This window comes from Phaethon aethereus (genome assembly GCF_964289735.1).
Source record: "Phaethon aethereus genome assembly, chromosome: 2".
Taxonomy (NCBI): Eukaryota; Metazoa; Chordata; class Aves; order Phaethontiformes; family Phaethontidae; genus Phaethon; species Phaethon aethereus.
The window spans coordinates 41482099-41503574 of NC_138582.1; the positions used below are offsets into that span (position 1 = coordinate 41482099).

The 21476-nt window shown below is 37.1% G+C and overlaps 1 protein-coding gene across 1 annotated transcript in view; it reads left to right on the top strand.

The window, feature by feature from the left end:
* ASPH (aspartate beta-hydroxylase) overlaps positions 1-21476 on the top strand; it is a gene marked incomplete at its 5' end in the record, with an annotated part of 111566 nt that overhangs the window by 56548 nt on the left and 33542 nt on the right. The window contains 2 exons of the mRNA XM_081996271.1: positions 8727-8768; positions 19475-19563. Of these exons, the coding sequence (XP_081852397.1) occupies positions 8727-8768; positions 19475-19563 (131 nt within the window). The remainder of the gene's footprint in view (positions 1-8726; positions 8769-19474; positions 19564-21476) is intronic.

Here is a 21476-nt window from a genome sequence, read left to right on the forward strand (position 1 = left end):
GGCATCGTTTAGTTCATGTTTTAATTTACATGCTGAACCTTAACTTAGGTGATTTGAAATGCTCATATCAGTATGTAACTGTGTTGTCTGTGAGGTCTTTCTAAACTGTTTATCATAACAGCCACATGGTATGTTAAAATGTTTGAAGCCACAGGTGTTCATTAATAGATGCCTTAACTAAAAATGTTTTGTTTCATAATGAAATATTTTTAGCCAAAGCTTATAATCAGTGTAGGAACAAGCAGTAGTTACCTTTTGACAGAAGAGGCAAGAAGTTCAGCAAAGGTAGTGTTCAGTTGGTTTGTTGTGCTTTTAAGTTGGAACAGTAGAACAAGAACAGATATTTTATCTCAGAAAATGTTGCTTCTTAAAGTTAAAATAACAAAAAGGCCCTTACAGGACTATTGCAAAATTTCAACAGTAGATAATTCCACTGTGCAGCGTCAGTTGTATTGTTATGTGGATACTGAGATGATCTCTTGACTTAATACTATTTTAAAACTGAATTCAGAATCCAAGTACCAACTTGAAATCTTTCATTTTTGTTTTCGTGAGCCATGTTGCTTTTTGTGCTGTAATTTATGGCTCAGTCTTGCAGCAGTCCTACCTTCACAAAAAAATAAAACTCTTATGTGTATTATACAGTAGTGGTCAGTTTTCCAAATATTCCATTTAGAGTCATAGAATCATTTAGGTTGGAAAAGACCTTTAAGATCATCAAGTGCAACTGTAAAGCTAGCAGTGCCAAATCCACCACTAAACCATGTCCCTAAGCGCCACATCTATAGGTCCTTTAAATACCTCCAGGGATGGTGACTCAACCACTTCCCTGGGCAGCCTGTTCTAATGCTTGACAACCCTTTCAGTGAAGAAACTTTTCCTAACAGCCAATCTAAACCTCCTCTGGTGCAACTTGAGGCTATTTGCTCTTGTCCTATCACTTGTTACTTGGGAGAAGATACTGACACCCACCTCACTACAACCTCTTTCCAAGTAGTTGTAGAGAGTGATAAAGTCTCCCCTGAGCCTCCTTTTCTCCAGGCTAAACAACCCCAGCACCCTCAGCCACTCTTCATGGGACTCTAAACCCTTCCCCAGCCTCATTGCCCTTGGAGACGCTCCAGCACCTCAATGTTTTTCTTGTAGTGAGGGGCTGAACACTGTATTCGAGGTGTGCTCTCACCAATGCTGAGTACTAAGGGAAAATTGCTCCTTTAATTGCAGATGGACTTCCAAATAAGATGGTGGAATTGAACCTTGCTGTCCATTCTCCTTTTATTGTATTGTGATACTACTGTTTTCAAACGCTATTAGAATAAAAAAATAACTTGTTTTACTCTGAAATAGTATGTATTTCTGATCCTTTCGGAAGGTTTTTTAGCTTTATTGATTTTACCTTCTGTTGTTTTCAAAACTAGTGCAACACACTAGTGCAACAGGCTCTATCCTGGTATATCTTGTGGAAATAGATAATAATAGCAGCACTGGAAGGAGTGAATATTTCTTTTTCCCCTCATGGGAAAAAGTGAGAGAACCAGTCAAACCTTATTTATTCATTTATTAAACACACAGGTAACTATTAGTAGTACCACCGTGTATGTGATTCTCTTTAGGAAGCAGAAAATAAAACCAAATTGATCAGCACAAAATCTGCAACAGTGTACTAACATGCTCAAGAATCTTCAGTAAATTATGTAGTTATGTGGGAACCCCGCAGAAGGCACCGGAATTGTTGTTTATCAGTTTCTGTAAAAAGCTTAATGTGTCAGCATGTAAAGGAGAATTCAAGTAGCATCTCTGAAAATGGAGAAAAGAAATGGGATGCAAGTAAACTACTGACCAGGAATAAAAATTTTATTACTATTAAATTACTATATTTTCCTACTATTAAGTATTTTTACCTGCCTTTTTTGGGTGTGAAAATTTCAGTTTGAAGGCAACGTTATTCTCACATTTTCCTCTTAGAATATGAAATTCATATTTACCATGGATTTTTTTTTTTTTTTACTTTGTGGTGGAGGATTCAGTATGGGGGTTTTTTGTTGTCAGAATTTTTTTCTTCTTTGTTCATGTTATTTCCTTTAATCAGGTATTCAAAGATAGTATTTCCTGTTATTTCAGCAATGATAATATTAAAGTTCACTGTACTAGAGATAGTCAAGAACTCTCTTCTGCATGAAGGACACTTACATACACATATGCACTCTTTACATACATGAAAGATGTACCTATTTATGTAATAAACATAACTTCAGGTAGTGTAAAAGATACTCAAATGTCACTATACAGTCCTTTTTCTCAGGTAGTATAAATTCATGCAACTTTGTGAGGCATGGTGGCACCAGTTTGTATCAGGTTAGAAGCAGTTGTTCGATTTTTATCTGAAATGTAAGAGGAACGTATTTGTTTTAGAAAGAAAACAGGAGATAGTTCAGAGGATGAATTTAGCTGTCAGGAGCATTCTCACTTTGCCAGTGAAGAGATCAGGTGTGGGCTTTGAATATGCTGCAGTGCAAGTCAAAAGTTTTTTTGTGATTTCAGGGCATATCGCAAAAAAATAGTACTAGGCAACTGCATATTTAGGTATCTGTATGTACTGTTTTCCATTTCTCTAAGTTTACTTCTAAAATTATTACCCATATTACTTTCCAGCAGTAAGCTATTTTAACTACAGTTATAGCATATGTTTTTGTAAACTAATGCACTTGAGTGGTATGATAGGTCAGCTTGAAATATTACTGATTTAGGATTTTTGGCTAATCCTGTTTTTCAGGATCATGGTGGTTGTGATTTAGTGGTACTTGTTGGAGATATTTCAAGGGAGACACAGTACCTTTGCTCTCTGTATTTAGATTTTGATCCCTCTTGTATATGTTCATATTTAAAATAGCTAAAGGTTGTTTCCACCCCGCTCCCTTTCATCTTGTGTCCTTGACATTTTTATAACCCTGCATTTATTTTATCAACAGCTGAAATCCCTTATGCGTAGAGAAGTTTACACTTTACAACTTTGACACTTCCTCATTCCCTGACTCCTCTTTTCCAATTGTACATGTTCTTGATGTAAAAAAAAAAAAAAAAAAAAAATTGTTTTAATGTATTTGTGACATGGCCTAGATTTCCTTTAAAAGGTAAATGAAGTGCCATATGCTAAGAAAAACATTACTGCTTAGATAAATATCTAAAAGTTTACATTTCCCATCTTATACAGCAACTTTGTGTATATTTGTTAGGATAGCTCCTAGAAATGATAGCTTTATCAAATTAACCAGTCTGATACAAAGTTGCTTTTTTTAGCATTTAAGATTTTTTTGTTTTGTTTTGTTTTAGAGTAAGTTGTGTTTTGGTTGGTCCTTTAATGTAGATTTCCCCTTATTTTTTCAGATACTTAAAGCTTCAAAAGAAAAGTCCCTACATCAGGAGGACCAGCCCTAACCATACGCTACAAAAGGGGAGCAGATGGTTGTAATAGATCTTACGATGTAATTACCAAGCAGTTCAGGGTTTGGGGAATGAACACTAAGATGTTGTAAATGAGTTGTAGCCAACTGTCATTTTAGTAAGCTTTTTTAACACTTGGATGTTTAATTTACATTCCTGTCTGGGGTTTTTTTTGGCCAAGTTTAGTGAATTCATTATTTTTCTTCTGTGTTTGTGACAGAGTTGCAACTTGGAGCTGCATTTCATATGTGCTGTTCCAAGCAATTGTTAATATTCTATTTATAATGTAGCAGCAAGTACATTTTTTCAGATTTTAATATATATCTTTTGTTGTGGATTCATACAGTGTGTACAGAGCAGTTTGGTCAAATGAAACATAAATATTATGAATTTTTAAGTGTTATAACTGCTGATATAGCATACGGCTAACTGCATTTTATTGAAAACACTAATCAGGCGCACACTATCCTGTGAAGTTTGACTTGTATCTCTTTGCACTGATGTTATGTCAACAGTTACATTACATGAATTTCAGGTGATTTTTAAAATAGTCTAACAAGATACAAAATGTGTATGTTTAATTCATGCTAGTAAAAGGGCAGGTAAACTAAATTACTTTTTTCAGAAACCCTTTATGTGTGAATTAGAATTTTTTATGTATGCACATTTGGGTTTTTAAAGCAAAAATGTCTAGAAACTACATAATAGCCTGGCAGGGAGTCAGTGTAGATTGCAACAGAACTAAGTTGCCGGAATCAGGTTGAGTTCAGTAACATTCATCTAGTTTGCATACCAATATAATAATCTCAAAGCTCGATTTAGTAAGCTTTGTATTCAGTGACTTATTAAAAAATTCAAATTTGCCTAAATACTTGACTTGTAAAAGCTTTGGAAATTCAACCTTAAGAAAAATAGGATGTCTACAATCATTAATGCTATTATAAAGGTACTTGTGAAATTTAGACTTTGAGTGATTTAGAATTTTAGTATAACAGGTGTACTTTTTACCTGTTCTGTGCTGCTGTTCCACAATTATGAAGACATATTTTATTCTTTGGCATTTTGCATGTGTTCCTTTTTGGCTCAGGAGTAATTGCTGTGATCTTAGGAAATTGCCAAGCCTGATGTAGGAGCTTAGAAGAAAGAAGATAAACTTTTTAAGAAGAAAAATCAATTTGGTGACCCTAACACTGGTTCCCTTTTGGTTGACAGGGAGATTTTAAATTTCTGTAACACTGTTGTGAAGTCAGGTTTTTAGTTGCTTGCATTTATAGTGAAAGGGGCATCATATATGTTTGCCTTTTTTTGTTCGGTATTTCAGTAAGACTCCACGTAAGTGAGTGTTACATCTGATCAACAAACACAGAAGATGTCCCAAAGTGATTTCTTTAGACTTTTCAGGAAAGCAATAATACTCTTAGACTGTGATGTGTTTTGGGATGGGATATTCTAGTAAAATTACCTGTGATTGTGAATTGCAGAGCAATAATTTTTACAAAGCCATATTTTGTGAGGAAGCTTGAGAATACTTTTAGAATGATAAATGGAGGACATTTTGTATAACAGTGGCAGCCTATTTGTAGAATTTTGGGACTGTGAGAGTATATTATGCTGTGATCAAATTTTAAGTATTTTGTAACTGGGTATGTGATTTTTACGTGCTTTGTGTTTACAAAAATATGCCAAGCTGAGCAAGGTCAAAAGGACTATTAAAAAAATGTATATTTAATCTGTTTTAATGTTTGGCTGCAATAAAACATAGAAGAATATCTTCGTCTTTCTAGTGTCATTATTTTTTCAAATATGTGGTAAATATTAACTATGGGGATAAATACTTGCCTCAGCCACTAATTAATATTATTATTTTAAAATAATAATTTTGAATGTTTAAAATTATATTTGAAAGTATTATTTACAACAAGGAAGAAATACAGCAAGTAGAAGTAATTTGTAGTTCTGAGTGGTATTATGTGAAGGAAATGGACAGTAAGGTCTGTTTCTTCTATAATTGTGTTGTGTTTCTTCTTTTCGACTATTAGCTATTCTGCAACCTATTTGCCCTGAATTTTGCCCACGATAAATAATTTCTATTTGTAACTTAAAATCGATGAGGTATCACTCTTTAGCAAAGGCAAATGTGTATGGGAAGTATAATATCTACCTTTCATGGAGAAATAGTCTAGTTATGATCCACATTTTAAATCAGAAATCTAGCAAGGGTGTTGTGTCTGTGCAGTTCCCTGAAAATAAAAATATTCCTGGACCTTTTCAGTTTTCAAACACCTTCATATTTTTATGATGAAATATTGCTGAATAAATAACTGTGGTTTAAGAAAAAGTCAAAAGATTACATCTTTATATTTTCACATTTCTACACTGCTTCTTGCTATATCTCAGTGAATCTATGAAATCTTGGATTCAGTTGCTTTTTTGAAAATCACAGGAAGAAATACCGATAAGGAAAGCAAAATTTAAATGAGAGTAGGATACTAAAGTTTTATTTTAATATTGAAAATAAACTACAATTTTGAGGAACACATACTCAGTAATTGAAAAGATACCATATCATGACACTATTCTTCTAAGAAGTAAAGAAAATGGATAAGATTTGGGATTGGAAAGATACTAGAAAAGTGTCATGTTTTTACTGAATATCATTGCAATTTTACATGTTTCAAAAATTACATATATGTAAATAACAAATTGTATTGTACATTTATATTGTTGCTTGAGACTCGTGAAATCTACAAGGTAGGAAATACATTTCAGTTGTGACTCAGGTCACTGTCACATGCACTCACAAATATTTAGACATATTGTAATATGCAAAATAAGTATTTTCTTTATAGTAGAATCCTTCCTGGGAATATCTGGTGCACACGTTACACAGCGATAGCAGTCCTAGCCTATAGAGAGTGTTTAAAACAGTTTTGTCTATGATGTTGATCTAGATTTGTTTTGCTGGAAATGGAGAAATTGAGTAAAGGATGAGTGTGGTTTGAAGAGCTAAGAAAGTTTTTTTGTTTGAGCTACGATTGGTTTAAGTTGATGATAAAATAGTCTCAAGATTTACTATCGTATCCCTGTCTTTGAGACAGCACACTTTTAAACCTTTGTCAGAAATGCATCAGTCAAACCATTTGCACCATCAAAGTAAGCTAGGGATCAGTCTGGAGGGAACAAAGCAATATGTGCTGAATGTGATGATGAAGTGAATTCTTAGTTAAGTGTGGTGAGAGCTGAGAGAAGCAAGATCTTCAGAGCTAACAAGGTCAAGTTGTGATGAATTTCAAAAGCAGTAACCTAGAAAGAGAAACTGGAGTATCTAAAGATTATTAGAGAGGCTTTGGTCAAATCAATGACAGCTAATTTAGCAGAATACAGATTGAAAAATGTCTGAGAGAATTTGGAGAATTGATCCTGGTACATAAATGGGTATAGAGAACTGTAAGTTACGTGTTGCGTGAGCCTCGGTAATAAAGAAATGTGAAGCTGGCCAAGAAGTGGGAGATAGGAGCAGGCTTTAGAGTGATGAGCTCATACTTGGTTCTTCCAGTGATGGAAAAGGAGTTGCAGAAATAATGTGAATGTTCAAGATGGGTGGAAGAGGGTCACTGAGTGACCTAGAGGGGAACTAGAGAGGTCAGGTGAGAATATCAGTGTTGCTGATAAGGGAGAAGATACAGGGGAAATGGGTGGCTAGGTAGCATGTGGTACCACGCTTTACTATCCGGTAATGAATTGTTCATGTGCTTGTAAGTTGGTAGAAATAAAAGAAATATGAGGATATAAACTATTCTGTGCCTCATCTGGAGCTGTGTTATTGCTCTTTTTAAAATACAGTGTTTCTGATGACATACAGATGGACATAATCATTTTATTTATTGTGTGGTAGGTGCAAAAAAATAAAAACAAGACAGTATTTTAGCAAGTACTGAACAACGCTTTCATTAATATACCGTTATAGCAATAATAGTCTTTCTCCAAGTTATTCCATAGTATATAACTGACACCCTATACATCTTTTTGTAATTTCTTTCATTTTAATTGACAATCTTGATTTTATGATATGATTGAAGAGATGAATGACTGTCAATGGGACCGTACTTATTTAATTTACCATGTCATGATCAAGGTAATACTCGCACTGCCTTGTGCTGAATATAAAGATTGGAGTCATACTGTCTTGCACATTCAGTAGTAGCAGTTGTCAGCTCATAGTAAAGGGTGAAATTAGAAATGTGAAATAGTTTGATTTCCTGTGCAAGCATAACCCAATTTCTCCCTGAAAAAATACATGTTTTTCAGTACTATTACATGGCGTATTTTATTCACAATATAATACTTCCGAGCAGTAGGTTTAAAAAACTGTAAAGATTGAGTATTCTGACAAGATGTCTCTAATTGACTTAGAAATTAAAGGAAATGTTTTTTTCTGTATATAAGAATACGTCAAAATTAAAAAGTGTATGATAGAGAGGAAAATCACTGTAATTAAAAAGTCAACTGACCTCTCATTTTAGTATTCTCTATGAAGTTTATTGTGAGGAAATATTGGAAGCTTATTGGGACAAAATTGGAAACAGAATGATAAAGTTAGAATTGTGAGGCAAGGTGCCTTAAATGTTCTAGAGTAGGGCAGGATCAAAAAGTGGTTAGAGAGGAGAAAGAGGAGGGGACAAGCCTGTCTATGTACCACCTTCATGATATACACATGCACGATTTTGGTATAGTATGTAGTCTGTCTTACGCCACAGACTGTCTTGTGCTTATTAACATTTACCTGTGCATTCAGATGTTTACAAACTACCTGGGTTAAATTATTTTAAAAGCTGAAGTAAGACAAAGACTTCCAAGCACCCAAGTCACATCTGAAAATGAGACCTAGGTTCCCAATTTCTTTTAATTTTTTTTACATTTTAATCAAATATATACATTAAGTTAGTGTTCCCAAGGGTTTTTAATTAGTGAACAATTTTTTTTCTTGCGAAATAGCTTGCACTGAGTGTATCACTAAAATCTACCAAAGGGAAGCTCTAAAAGGGAAAGCTTATGAAATAGTTGTGTCGGAAGCAATTAGGTAATATTTGAAGCCACTGTGGAGAAAGGCCTTTTATGTAACCATAGTTCAGGCAGTAATCTATGCTAACTTTGAAAAAGAAACCAAAAAGTCCTGTTGGCCTAATCATATTTTGAGTGTAAGCTGTAATTTTATTGTAACTCTTTCTTATCGTAAACTGTTAACATAAATTTATTTCAATGAAATTATATTTTTAATATTCTAGGAAAAAGTGCAAAAGAAACTGAACAAGGTAAAACAGAAAAAGGTAAGTCTAAAAGTAATACTCTGTTCTTCTGAAGTTCAAAAGCATGCTTTCTGGGAGGGCTGATCAGATGAAATACGAGTGAAGCTTAGCTCCTTGTGCATCTTACGTAGATAAATTGGACTTGAATAAACACCCAGAGTGCATCTGCTTTTGTACGTAAGCGCACGGCCGTTCCCAGAGCTGACAGCAATGCGTTCCCCCCTTACACGCTCGCAGGCTGCTGTTAAAAACTTTTGCTGTTTCAGGAGCAAAAAGCTTCAGCGTTGTACTCCCGGGTTAGCACTCCGGAGCTCCTCGGGTGCCTCTGGCTGGGAGGCAACCCGGGCTGCCGAGGGCCAGCAGCCGGGTTCGGTACTGCCTGCTGTGCATGGCCTGACCTCACACGGCTTGTCCGAGGGACATAGAAGCAACCTATGGATGCTCTGACATACTCATAGCTGTGGCTTATTGTCACGTAACGTAATTCAGGTAATGCAGGTCAACCAGTAGTAGAGGTAAAATTAAATCATAGGTCTAAACAGATGCGGCCGTGGTGTAGGGTGGTCGTACCCATCCTTGCCCACAGCAGAAGATACCATCTGGGAGCACTGGTAGCTACTTTAGAAAGATACCAGGTGGGCACTAAAATCAGCCCTCATCATCTCCATATTTACCCAGTAAAGGTTTCTGTCTGCTTTAGGTTAGGTAACGACATAGAGGGGCAGGTTTGGTGGAAAAGAAGTGAGTGGTGCTGAGAGCACCGTGAATCTGTTCTCCCGGTGCTGACGCCGTGCGTTCCCCGTCACTGCGTGCAGCTTGCACCACCTCGGCCGTTCGGATCAAGTTTTGCGTCCATCCTTAGCTACATCAGTACAGCTGGCAGTACACAAAAGCCTCGGGGCCTGTACACTTCACAGAAGTGTAGTTCTCAGAGTCCAAATCTGCTGCGTAACACCACGCTGAACTAAATGTATAGGACGCTAGAATAGCAGTGTGTAGTTTTGTACAGAAGGTTAACAAAGAAATTTATTTCTGGCCTTGTCAAAGGGTTGCTTGATTCTAGCCTTTGAATGAAACCAAAAGATTTCATGGTGAAAGGGAGAGGTGAATGATGGAAATACATGCCAAAAATAAAATTGTCATTCTGCAATTGTTTCTTACAATCAACATCTCACCAACCAATAGTAATTTCAGTCTGAAAACCCTGTAGAATACTTTTTACTGCAAGGGAAATTGTGCTGGAGTAACAGCAGCTAAAGATTTATTATAGTCATTAGATTCCACAGCTTTATTGTTCCTTAAAATGCCTCAGTTTTTATTGTCTGATTGCTTCCCCAGATAAACTGATAATAGAGGTTTTGCCTGTTCTACCAGTACCAGTTTAGAAAGATCTTTTAATTATTGTCATGCTACTGGCTTTAAATTGTCTAGATGCAGTTACTTGTTTTTATACCTCCTAAGTTATCATTTATAGAAGCCTGGAAAACAAGTGGAACGCTTATGCCATGTGTATCTCACCTAATGAGCTTCCCAAAAAACAGGACAATGACGGTTGTTGTTCATCGTCATCACATTCTCATTCAAGTTCCCGTTGAGAGACGGCACAATTTCAAAAGTTAATTTGGGTAATGATATGGGTCTAGTATGAGGAGGAAAGAGAATCACTTGAGCAAATTTTGAATTCCAGGTAAAAGTAGTTGGTCTGCTAATTTATATGCATGTTTTTCAGCCCATAACTGCAACTTTGAAACTTGGACTGGGAAGATCAGAGTTTTTGGGGGCAGGGATGGGGAATTAGTAAAACAAAAGGTCATAAAATTAATTGGAAAACTTCTACAGAGCATGGTTGTTTGTATCTGCTTAGCATTGTCTTTAAAGGTGCCCATCCACAAGTTGCCAAGAACTTTATTACTGAACTTCACAGCAAAGATAGGAGGGTGTTTAGAAAAGAAAGGCTATGTCTCCCCTGGACATTGCTTCCCTAGATTTTGACAGTTTAAGATGGAGAACTGGCAGGAGGAGCCTTTGCTGCCAATGACTATGAGACTGCGTCACACGGGAGGTTTCTGTTTCAGATTTGGTTTAGAGTTGGCACCACCCCCATTTCTATGTTTGTCAATGTGGGAGAGAAATAAGGAGGCATCGTTATGTAGTTAAAACTACATAACTATAGTGGTTATAACTTTTATTTAAAACTTTTAACTGAAGCTTTCCACTAGTGCTGAGCACAACATACAGTCAGTGCAGCAGCATTGTTCCAGTGGAGTTTTCAATTTGAAAACTGGGGACCGTTTGTCCTCAAGGTGGCTGTGAAGACCATGGTTTTTCTTGAATCCTTAGGCATTATGAAGGTAATTAACTAAAAGCCAGAATTCTAGCTGCTTTCTGTTTTGCATGCAGTAGCAGGTGCAAGTTAGAGGACACCATCAGGAATGCCCCCTTGGCATTATAATGATGATAGGGAAAAAATCAAAATAAAATAATCCAATGGCAAGAACTAAAATCTACTTATGAGGTGCTTTATTAGATAGGAAGCAGAGTCTTTCTATCCTCATGTTGTCTCTCCACATCCTCAGAGAGATTGTGACATTATCATCTCACCATTTCTGAGGAACTAGAAGTTTCATTAGAAGATGTGGTTAACAAGAAATACTCATGCTAATAGTGTAACATGGACTCTCATAGTCACAGAGGAGGCTACTGCTCCTTTCCGTTCACTACGGATCCTAAAACATGCGTTTCTAAACATTAAAGCAAGACAGTTTAGCCTATATGGAAGGCAGTCTTTCTCCACACTTTCTTTGGCCACTAGATTTCATTATCCAGACCTCCAAGTTAGACCAACCAGGATGTCAGTCGTCCCTATCAATGCACAGGATGGGTCCAAGGTGCCACCTTCAGTCCAGCAGGTAAGCCTGCCCTCCCACTCCACCTCTTTTCCTGAGCTCTGAACATAAGAAAGGGAGCAGAGGGCTTAGGAAAGAGAATAGTTAGTACTGAGAGCAAAAGATGAAGGAAAAGGAGAAAAGGGCAGCAAGAACAGGTGGAAAACTGCCTGAGCTAGTCCCAGTTGAGATTTCTTCCTGGCCACAGTTGCATATCAGCTAACAAGTTCACTGTTTGTGGTGACCTTCTTGACATGTCTTTTGTGTTAGAATAAAATCACAGAATTGTAGAATACCTGCTCCTAACTTTTTACAAGGCACAGGAGCGAGGGACGATCTGTGTTAAGTGTATGACAGTTCTTACTGTTTTTTAGAGATAAAAGTCTCAGAACCATCTTAGTGGTTAATAGCAGTGTGATGTATCTCACACTTACTTTGCTCAGGAAAAAAAATTGTACGTGTATCCTTTGATCAGAGGCTCAGAGTATGTCAGCAAGGACAGAACAATTCATGCTATGTGTTGTGCTAAAGGTACACCATCCTTTAAATGATCTTTTCAGGAAACAGCTCACTGAAGTCTTTACAGTGTAGGCAATATCAGAGACCCACTTAAAAGTAACTTGCTACCTCTTAAAATGCCAAGTGCATGCTGTATCTTTAGGATAAAAAAAGTATATTAATAATGAAAAATAACTATGATAGTATTCAGTATTTTTGTCCAATTCTGGCTAATAAAATATTAACTGTTTTGAGATGACAGGCTGATGTCTAATCAGTCAGGTCAGCAGTGTTCGCTCCGTTAGGAGGATGAGGCTGATTGTTTTGTATTTCAGATGAAAATGTGAAATGGAGAGCTGACTTCTCCCCCCTCCCTTCTGTGGAGACTAGGGAGGATTAATTTATTCCATTACAGAACTATTATTACTAGTAATTTCTGATATAATGTTTTTATGGGTTTGTTCTGTGTTGCTTTGGACTTATGGTCAGACGTAATCAATTTTTTTGCCATGTAGTAGTCGGCACTCTCTTTTCCGTATGTTTTTTCCCTTGCTACTTCATGTAATTGATTTGGATGCACTTACCACGTTAACATAATTGGCTTACTTGACATTTTACACCAATTTCAAGCCTTGTGTTCTCTTTACTTATACAAGACCATACAGACATTTGATCATTTGACGACATTTGTGTAGAAATTCTAGAAAAGTTTCATTCCTTGATTGTTATTTCTTTAGGCAACTTTTTGGATTAAAAGTTGTAAAGTATCAAGAAATTATATTTGCATAATAATTCTGTGAATAAAATCAACATATAAGTTGCAAAATTATTTGCCTGATGCTCTTTTTTTTGGACAGTTACCTAAGAGAAAGAGAGATCTGCCTCACCTGAAGATTTACAGAACTTGATTTTGTTAATGTTATTAGCCTTTTTTTGTTTTTATGGAAAAAGCTAATAATAGCATCTGTAATTGAGATTGTTTGTTTTCTATCACAAGGCACTGTTTTGAGTAACTTAAAGCTTTTCTGAAATTATATCACCGAGATGAAAACTTGCACTGGGAAAACTCATTTTGGAAATTCCTTTCAAAAATTTTATTTTGGAAGGTTTCAAGAAAACAATTCAGGAGCTTCACAAGATGTACTTTGCACTGATTACTTTGATTCCCCCCTGCCCCCCGTGTTTAAATGAAAAAAAAGGAAAAGCTTTTATTGCAAACTTAGGGGTTTTTTCCTCCGCAAGAGTGCGTAGTATTAATGGCTAAAAATTATTAGTTCACACAGGCATATACTGGCTAATAGTCATCAGTGAAGAAACATTTGAGTTTAGCCACTAGATTTCATTATCCATCCCTGCCCAGGCCCCGTTTGCTCCGATCTGAGCAGGATTTGCTCTGACGCCGTTCCTTCACAGCTCTGAAACTTTCTGTGAGATCAGGTCCTGAAAGAAAGGAATAAACTGTTTCCTGAGTCTTTCAGCGTTCACGCTATTGACTTCCAAACAGTTGTCATCTAACAGTAGAGCCAGTGGGTGAGGAGAACAGCCGGGATGGGACTCGGTTCCAGACACGTGCCGGTGCCAGTGTGGTGCCCACACTGTGTCGTATGCAGCGGTCGGCTGTACAATCAGGGGAGCCCTCAGCTGACCACCCAGTTGGTGTTCGTGCTGAGCCCGCTTTTTAAGCTCCACTGACTGGATTTCTAAAGATTATAGCAGGGTTTAGGTGTCTACAGAGAGAAACCTCAGTTTAGTTACATTAATTTTAAGCTGTCACTGCTCTGGTGACATTCTCAAGTGATGACTACATGAATGAACTTTTAGCTAGAGAGCCAAGAGATATGCCGTCAAGTACTGCTGCTGAGCCAAGTAGTTGTAATGGTTTCATGCTCAGGCTGATAATTTGCAGGTAGTTAACACAGTGCTGTGCCCTGTGTAGGAACAGGTGAAGTGTTTCCTGCAAAGGGGTACTTATGTTCTTTTAGCACCCTTAGATATGGGGCAGGTGTGATTATGTGACAGAAGAGGTTTGGCACTCCCATTCATCTTTCCTCAGGTCGCTCTCATGGTGCTTAAAGCCCTAACCGTTTTGTGAAGTATGCAGCAGAGATGGAGTGTAGCAGTAGAGTAGATGGTCAGTAACAAGGATGTGGGAGAGCGGAGTTCTGGGGAAAAGACCCTTGAAGAAGGGCATGAGCAACAAGTGTGTGGAAGATGACAAGTATGTAAGAACAAATTATGGATAAATAAGAAGAGCTGGACCAAGGAACAGATTGTGAACAAGTGTATAGATGAAAGGGAGGAAATGTGGTAGGACATCAAGGTTGAGAAGGGGAGAGGTTGGAGAAGAGGATGACAAGAGAAGGAAAGAGGAAGGAGATGAATAGAAGCATAGTGGTTGAGTAGAAGCTGCAGAACATAAAAGCATGATTGTTAGACAAATCAGATAATCTGCAACTGATCCATTTATTTTTGAGCTTCAATATTCTGTTGCTGGTATAGGGCTAGGAGGAATCTCAGTCACAGTGATGATGGGCACAGAGAGCTTCTGAGATAATTTCTTTAATTAACAAATGAGAGAATGGAAGTTCCCTGTGTAATTATATTCTTGGCACTAAAGCGTGTTGACATATAGCAGTATATTAAAGAAATTGTAGGAAATAAGACTAGGTGGGACCCTGAAGCTTATTTTGTCTCTTCTGTTGACCAAAGGCTGTAGCAACTGTGTGCGTCGTTCCTGGCAGATGTTTATACAACTTGTTCTTACAAATTTCCAGTAATTAGAATGCCACAACTATCCTCAGCAATCTGTTCTGTGGTGCTTGCCCAGAGATACTAGTTCCAGATGTTCAAGCCAAATTTTCTGTTCTAGCAATTTAAGCCTTTTATTCCTTGTCCTGACTATGGTGATATAGAAAATAATTGAAATAATTTATTCTTTCACCTCTGTAGCTACTTTTTACAGAACGGTATGTACCTCTCTTCCGGTGGCAAAGTCTTTCCCCTTTGTTCTTGCTTATTCAGATGTAAATGTTGCCACTCCCACACCCTGACAATTAAAGAAAAAATATTTTTAAACCGTTCTTCAAAAGTGATTCAATCACCTTTAATAGTTTGTTTATTTTTCCTTATTTTTCACATGATACTCTTCAGACCATAAGAGCATCTAACAGTGCCTCCATTATTTTTCAAAAGGTATTTCTCTGTCCTTTGTAGAAAAAGACTGTCACTGCTTTTCGTGATGACAAGGTGCCTTTCAGCATAAAAACGTAAAATATGCCTGGTATTTTAGTTTTCATATGCCAAAATAGGTATATAAAATAGCTATTTCAGCATCTTCCATCAGATGACATTGCAGGCTATTAAGTTTACTGCACATTTAATACACTACCACTTCCAAAATGTTTCCCTTCTTTTATTTCCCGCCCCCCCCCTTCTGTATCTTAATACAGAAGGGAGATATGAGATTGTTTGTCATCAGTGGCAATTAGTTATTCTCCAACAAAAAGAACTAGCATGGAGCTTCTTCCTAGCTTGCTGCTTTGACAGTGGAAACTGTTTTCTCTGAGGGAGTCTTCAGCAATCCTAGATAGAAAGCCTATCCTTACATCCGAGGCCATTACTGAAAATCCTCAGAATTAGTCTTGCAAGACCGTAGTATGATATATAAGAGAATTATTACCATTTTAATGCTCAACCAGATTTGGACTACAAATCACCCTAGCAGTTGTGTGATCGTGCATTACTTCAGCTACATGGTGAAATCTGTAAGTCACTGAAGAAAAATTACATGTGTTTTCCCTCTGAAAACAGATAAGTTAACTTCTTTGTACCATTGCATTTAAAATATTGGGTCACATCTGCTAAAAGATTATTACACTAGAAGGAGGCAATGGATAATTTATTAAAATACCCCTGCAGGGAGATAGCAGGCTATCTGGTTAATATAGAGGAATGTTTGATGGTTACACTGAAAGCTCCCCGGTGGATCCTTTAACATAGGAGTAGAATGGGAGATGAAAATGATTGCTCATTATATAATGTTTACTGTGTTATATTGGTGCCTAGCTGATGAATAATATTTATGCTAACAGCTCCTTTCCAGCTTTTCGTATTGATCTCCTGCTGGCCTAGAGCTGATATATAATTGTATTGAAAATGGGAAGATAATACTTCTTTGTAATGGAGGATGGCAAAAAGCTTCTTCCAACACATAACGAAAGTCAGATATGAGGGGAAAGCTGTCATATCGTTGTGCCATAGACTTGTACGATTTTCATTCACTCTTGCTTCTGAGCTGTTTATGGCTCATCTCATTGTGAACTCAAACGAATTGTGGAAACTGTGTCCCACAGGCAGTTAAGAGTTTCTTGGTGGGTGGGAAAGCTTCTTTCCGTTACCTCGAAGGAACCTTGCTGTTGCCATGCTTACCGAGTTTGAGAAGGACCAAATGCCTACATCTTTGCATAAATACTGAAAGTTAGAAAGCTGACAAATAGCTGTCCTCTCTTACTGAATACACAGTTTCTGTGCAACTGGCCAGTCTTGGATAAAGATTTTCATTCATGCCATAGGAACTGAGAATTGACACTTTTGTTGTGGTTTACATCATTTCTTCTATGTACAGCCTCCTATTTAGAGAATATGAACAAACTGAGTGGTGGTGGTGTCTACCTGGAAGCTCCCCAGATCATGTACCCAGGGGAACTGACATGCCTCAGTTTTCCTGCAAGCAACAAATGACAGTTTCATGTAGCAGCTGTGAGCTCAACCAACCTAAAAAGTCCTCAGAGACACTTGCTTTTATTGGCTCCTTGGGTTGATGCTTCTAGGTTCTTCCACACCTACTGTTGAGCAAGCCAGGCCTTAGAAATAGCAGTGGTTTATTGAAAAACAGAGCTGGCATATTTTCAGAAAAGAAAATATGAAACCCACAAAAACCAACAAACCTTTTGCATGTTATGGATTATTCTTTTCAGGCCCAGTGACGTTACGTCAGAAACTTCTGCCCATACCTGTTAGTCACTGTGGACTCAAGGCCTGGGGTGGAGGGAGCCTTGCTCTCACAGTGAGAGCTGGTTCTGTAAGTTCTGCTGGATTCAAGGGGTATGAACAATTGGAACAGAGCCAGTGCTGTGCTCCTTAATCATTATCATCATTAACTGCATGAAAATGCAGTAAAGACATCACTTTCCTATGAAACGTTTAGTACTAAAGCAAGGCATAGCAAGACTGGAGCCAGCCATGGACTAAAATGCATTTCTACTGTATTAACTATGGGGAATGAACAAAAGACATGGAAACCATCTATATTATTATATTAAATATTTTTTTTTAAAAAAAAAGCAAAGCATCTCTTCGCTCAGTTTAGTTCCATGATAACTACATTCCTTAAGTGCATTATTGAGTGCTTGACTTAAAGTCATAGGGTACAATGAAACCCTGAAGCGTTTAGGGTAGCAAAACCAAGATATTAAAGTATACTATTTGGTGGTTTATCCTGAAAAGAGTAAACTCCTGTAGGTCACACAGTTTTTTCCTTCTTATCTTCTTGGTAGCTCACGCCTTGGAAAATCACAGTCACTTCTATTGTAAAAAGGATCAACAGGGATGTAACAATCCTAATGCATTGTTGCTTTAATACCTTTCCTTTATAGGTCTTAAGACATTTTTATATTTAAAGCTTCATATGACCTTTGTGAATAAGTAAATGCAATTTAGTAAAATAGCTTCAATGCTGCTTAAATTCTATTTCACACCCCACCCTCTGAAAGGCAATCGCGTCTATTTAACTGCGCATACCAATGCTGCAGTATAGTTCATAAAGGTAACGTAAGAAAAACTCTCTCCATGCAGAGCTGTCTGAGTTTGGTGTTGAACATGGCAGTAAAAGTTTTGCACAGAAAGAATCAAAGGTGGTCAAGTGTTTTTTTTATCTTGCACAGAAGCAGCTCAGACTCATGAGATCCTCTAAGGCTTGGATGGGCTTAGGGTTGGTTTAGCATTAACTAAGGTGTTAGTTTTTCTCTGAGGTTTAACATAGATGAAGTGATTTGTCTGCCTAAAGCTCTGTGTAGGATCAGAGTCTCAGAGAGAAAATATCATTTAATGAATCATGAGCACAGCTTCCAGTAGCATGTGATGGCTCTTGTCATCCCTGAACAGTGCACCTGAGGGCTTGGGAAGCAGGATGAAACATGATTAGGTGCAATACCTTGTAGCGGTTATCCAAAGTACTTGCTACAGCATTGCAGCAATCTTGTGATGTTAAGCTATATGCTGTTTGGGTTTAGCTTTACACATATCAGTTACAGCATTCTCTGTTTAAACTTCTACTAAGAAAATAATCATTTTACTTCTTTTCATGCCATTATGACTTATTTTCCATAGAGGGGAAGAACAGTAATGCGTGACTTAAGCAAAAACATATGCTACTAATTACAGATATACGTAACTAGTAGTTACTTGTGTCAGCCAATATGTATTTTCCTTACTTGTGTCAGAAAAGGTGTTTGTTTGGGTTTTTTTTAATTAAGTGCAAAAGCAAAGTTTATCTATAGCAAACGTGGAGAAAAGCAGTTATGTGCTGTCATATTCTTCAGGAGCGTATTTCCATTTTTTTAACATCTAGTATACTTAATGCAACCAAATAGACATTGTTTAAGAGTGAACTGCTATGAAGTAAATAGCTGTTTAAATTAACACAATTTACTTCAATTTGCTTCAAACGCAATTTACTTCAAGACTGATTTGCTACATACTGCTGTTGCTCTGCTACTGTGTGATAGCTTGCTAAGCTGTGCAAACTGGATCACTTCAAGAGGTCTTGATCGGACATCTGAGCGTTGAACTTTATTTCAGCAGGAAGTTGGACTACGTAAATTTTTGAGTCCCTCCTACCCTGAGTAACTATGATTTCTATCAACTCTTTTACTTGCTTTAGAGAGAGAAGCAGACATATATAGACACAACTTTAGAAATCACTAACATGTCCTGGTAATGATATTTTTCATAATACCGTATAAATGTGGAAAAATAACGGTTCTCTTTGTTCTTCCATGAACCATTTGGAAAAAAATCCTTGACTATATGAGATGAAAAAAGCTTTATCAAAAATTGGACTGCAAGGTTATTCAGTTTGAGTGACTGAAGATTGCTTTTTCTTACTGGAGTTTGTGATTGTAATAAGTAAGAAACCAATTTCTTTTTAGTGTATTCTGAAACTGCCTTATTTGAAAATTGTGCACTTCACCAGCACAGTACTAGTCGCTAGTTAAAGGTAAAGCCAAACAATTCCTGTGAAATATGAAACCAGTAATGAACTGTGTGGTTTTTAATCTCTTCTAGCTAAAAAGAAGAAGAAGCCAAAGCTCTTAAACAAGTTTGATAAGACCATTAAAGCTGAACTGGATGCTGCAGAAAAACTGCGTAAAAAAGTAAGTTTTGAATGTTTCAGTCAGGACTGTAGACAGTGGACAAAAATCAATAAAATAAAAATTAACTTAGAAAAAAGGAGAATTATATTTAGATTACTTTCTGTGGAATTAACTTTTTAAAATTAAATATTCAGTGCATATTTGTCCTTCAAGTTTCATTTCTGCTGGATAGTTTATCTGAAATTTTTTAAAGTCATAAGTGTATGATCATGTGTGTTTGCTCACCTTTAACCTTGAAAATTTTTAACTTAAGTGCTGAATTCCTATCATCAAAAAACTGCTTTAAATTAAGCTCATGGAACAGGGTTAGGTCTGCCCTACCACTGTTGTCCATTTGAGTACAGAAGCCAATTATTATCAGAGAACATAAATAATGTGTGTTAATATGTATCCCTTAGTAAGCGTTCATCTGCTTCGTGAGCATTAGGTACAAATCTTTGTAATAAGCATCATTTTCTGTTGGGATTCTGCATGCATCCTGTGAGTGTCGCTGCTCCCGTACAGCTGCTTAGAGCACGAAGCAGATGTTCCTGCTTCTCACCAGTGGCAGCAAGACCTTAACATCAGTCAGTCAATTTTGATACTTCTGAATTTAATAACCTGACTATGAAAACCAAACAAAAAACCACAACAATAAACAAAAACTTTTCCATCATCTTCTCTGATAACTTCCAATTTTATTCTTTTATTCGAGTGTTTCAGAAAACAAGACCTTTGCAGAGATATCCCTTTTCCAGATGTGAGATTAAATAGTGAAGCAAGACTGTGGAACTGTTAGGAATGAGAGACCTTAAGTCTTTTGGATGTAAATCTTGTAAAACTCTAATATGCGTCACAGACAGTCCTAACACGTGGAGAACAACTGCAGGTCTTTGTTGTACCCTGGATTTTAGATGGCTGAGCAATGAGATACGCTATTTTCAGTGCAATACAATAAAAACCATTTTAGTCACTGCAGGTGCAGGTAGGATTATTCTTGATTTTCAGAAGACTGACTATGCAATTTCAGCTTTACATTGCCATCTATGCAGCTCCAGAGTTCCTGTAGGTCTGTGATGGGGCTGAAGGGCTACAACATAGATATCACTAACCTCAGGCTGCCACTGCTGCTCATCTTCACTAGGAGCCTTGTTGACATGTTAGAATACAAAAAGAGAAGGTGTTTTCATGCTACTTGTTACTTAAACAATGGGTTAATCAGAGAAAAACATAACAGAAACTTCTGATTAGCCTATAGAGACAGTTGTCCAACTCTTTCACGGCCTGTGTCTCTTGGTGAGGCGCAGACGATCATGTGTGTCTTGTAGGAAGCAGGATAACTTTAGTAACAAATCAGACATATGTAATATTTGAAGATAGCAAGAGAATTGTGTTTAATAGTCCACTCGTATTTATAAAGCTGTAAGAGTTGGAAGTGGCAGCAAGACCTGATGCCAAATGTTGCCGAGCAGTGCTCAGCTCCTGTTTAACAGTGCAGCTGGTTCTTCTCAACTTCCATATTACTTGCGAGTCAGCATCGATCTTGAGAATACTATAGGTACATTTGGACTTTGTATGCAACAGGGAAGCGACACAGAGCACATGTGAGGTGTCCTGAGGGATATCTTTATGCAAAAGATTTGGAGGAAACAGCCATACGCTATAGCTGTATCTACAGCATTTCCCCTAGAAGAACCATGGCTGGAATACTGTTCATCCATGAGATATGCAGAGAGGAAATTTCCACATATGTCTAGAACTTCCCTTCTATTCTCTGTTACATTCAGTTTAGATTTTTTTATTAGCAATGGAATCTTTACATTTCTTTAATATAGATATGTTACTGTCATCTCAGCATTTTGTCCAGTCAACAAAGGGAAAGTGAGTAAAATAAAAACAAAAAACAAATCTATGGATTTTAACCATGGAAAGTA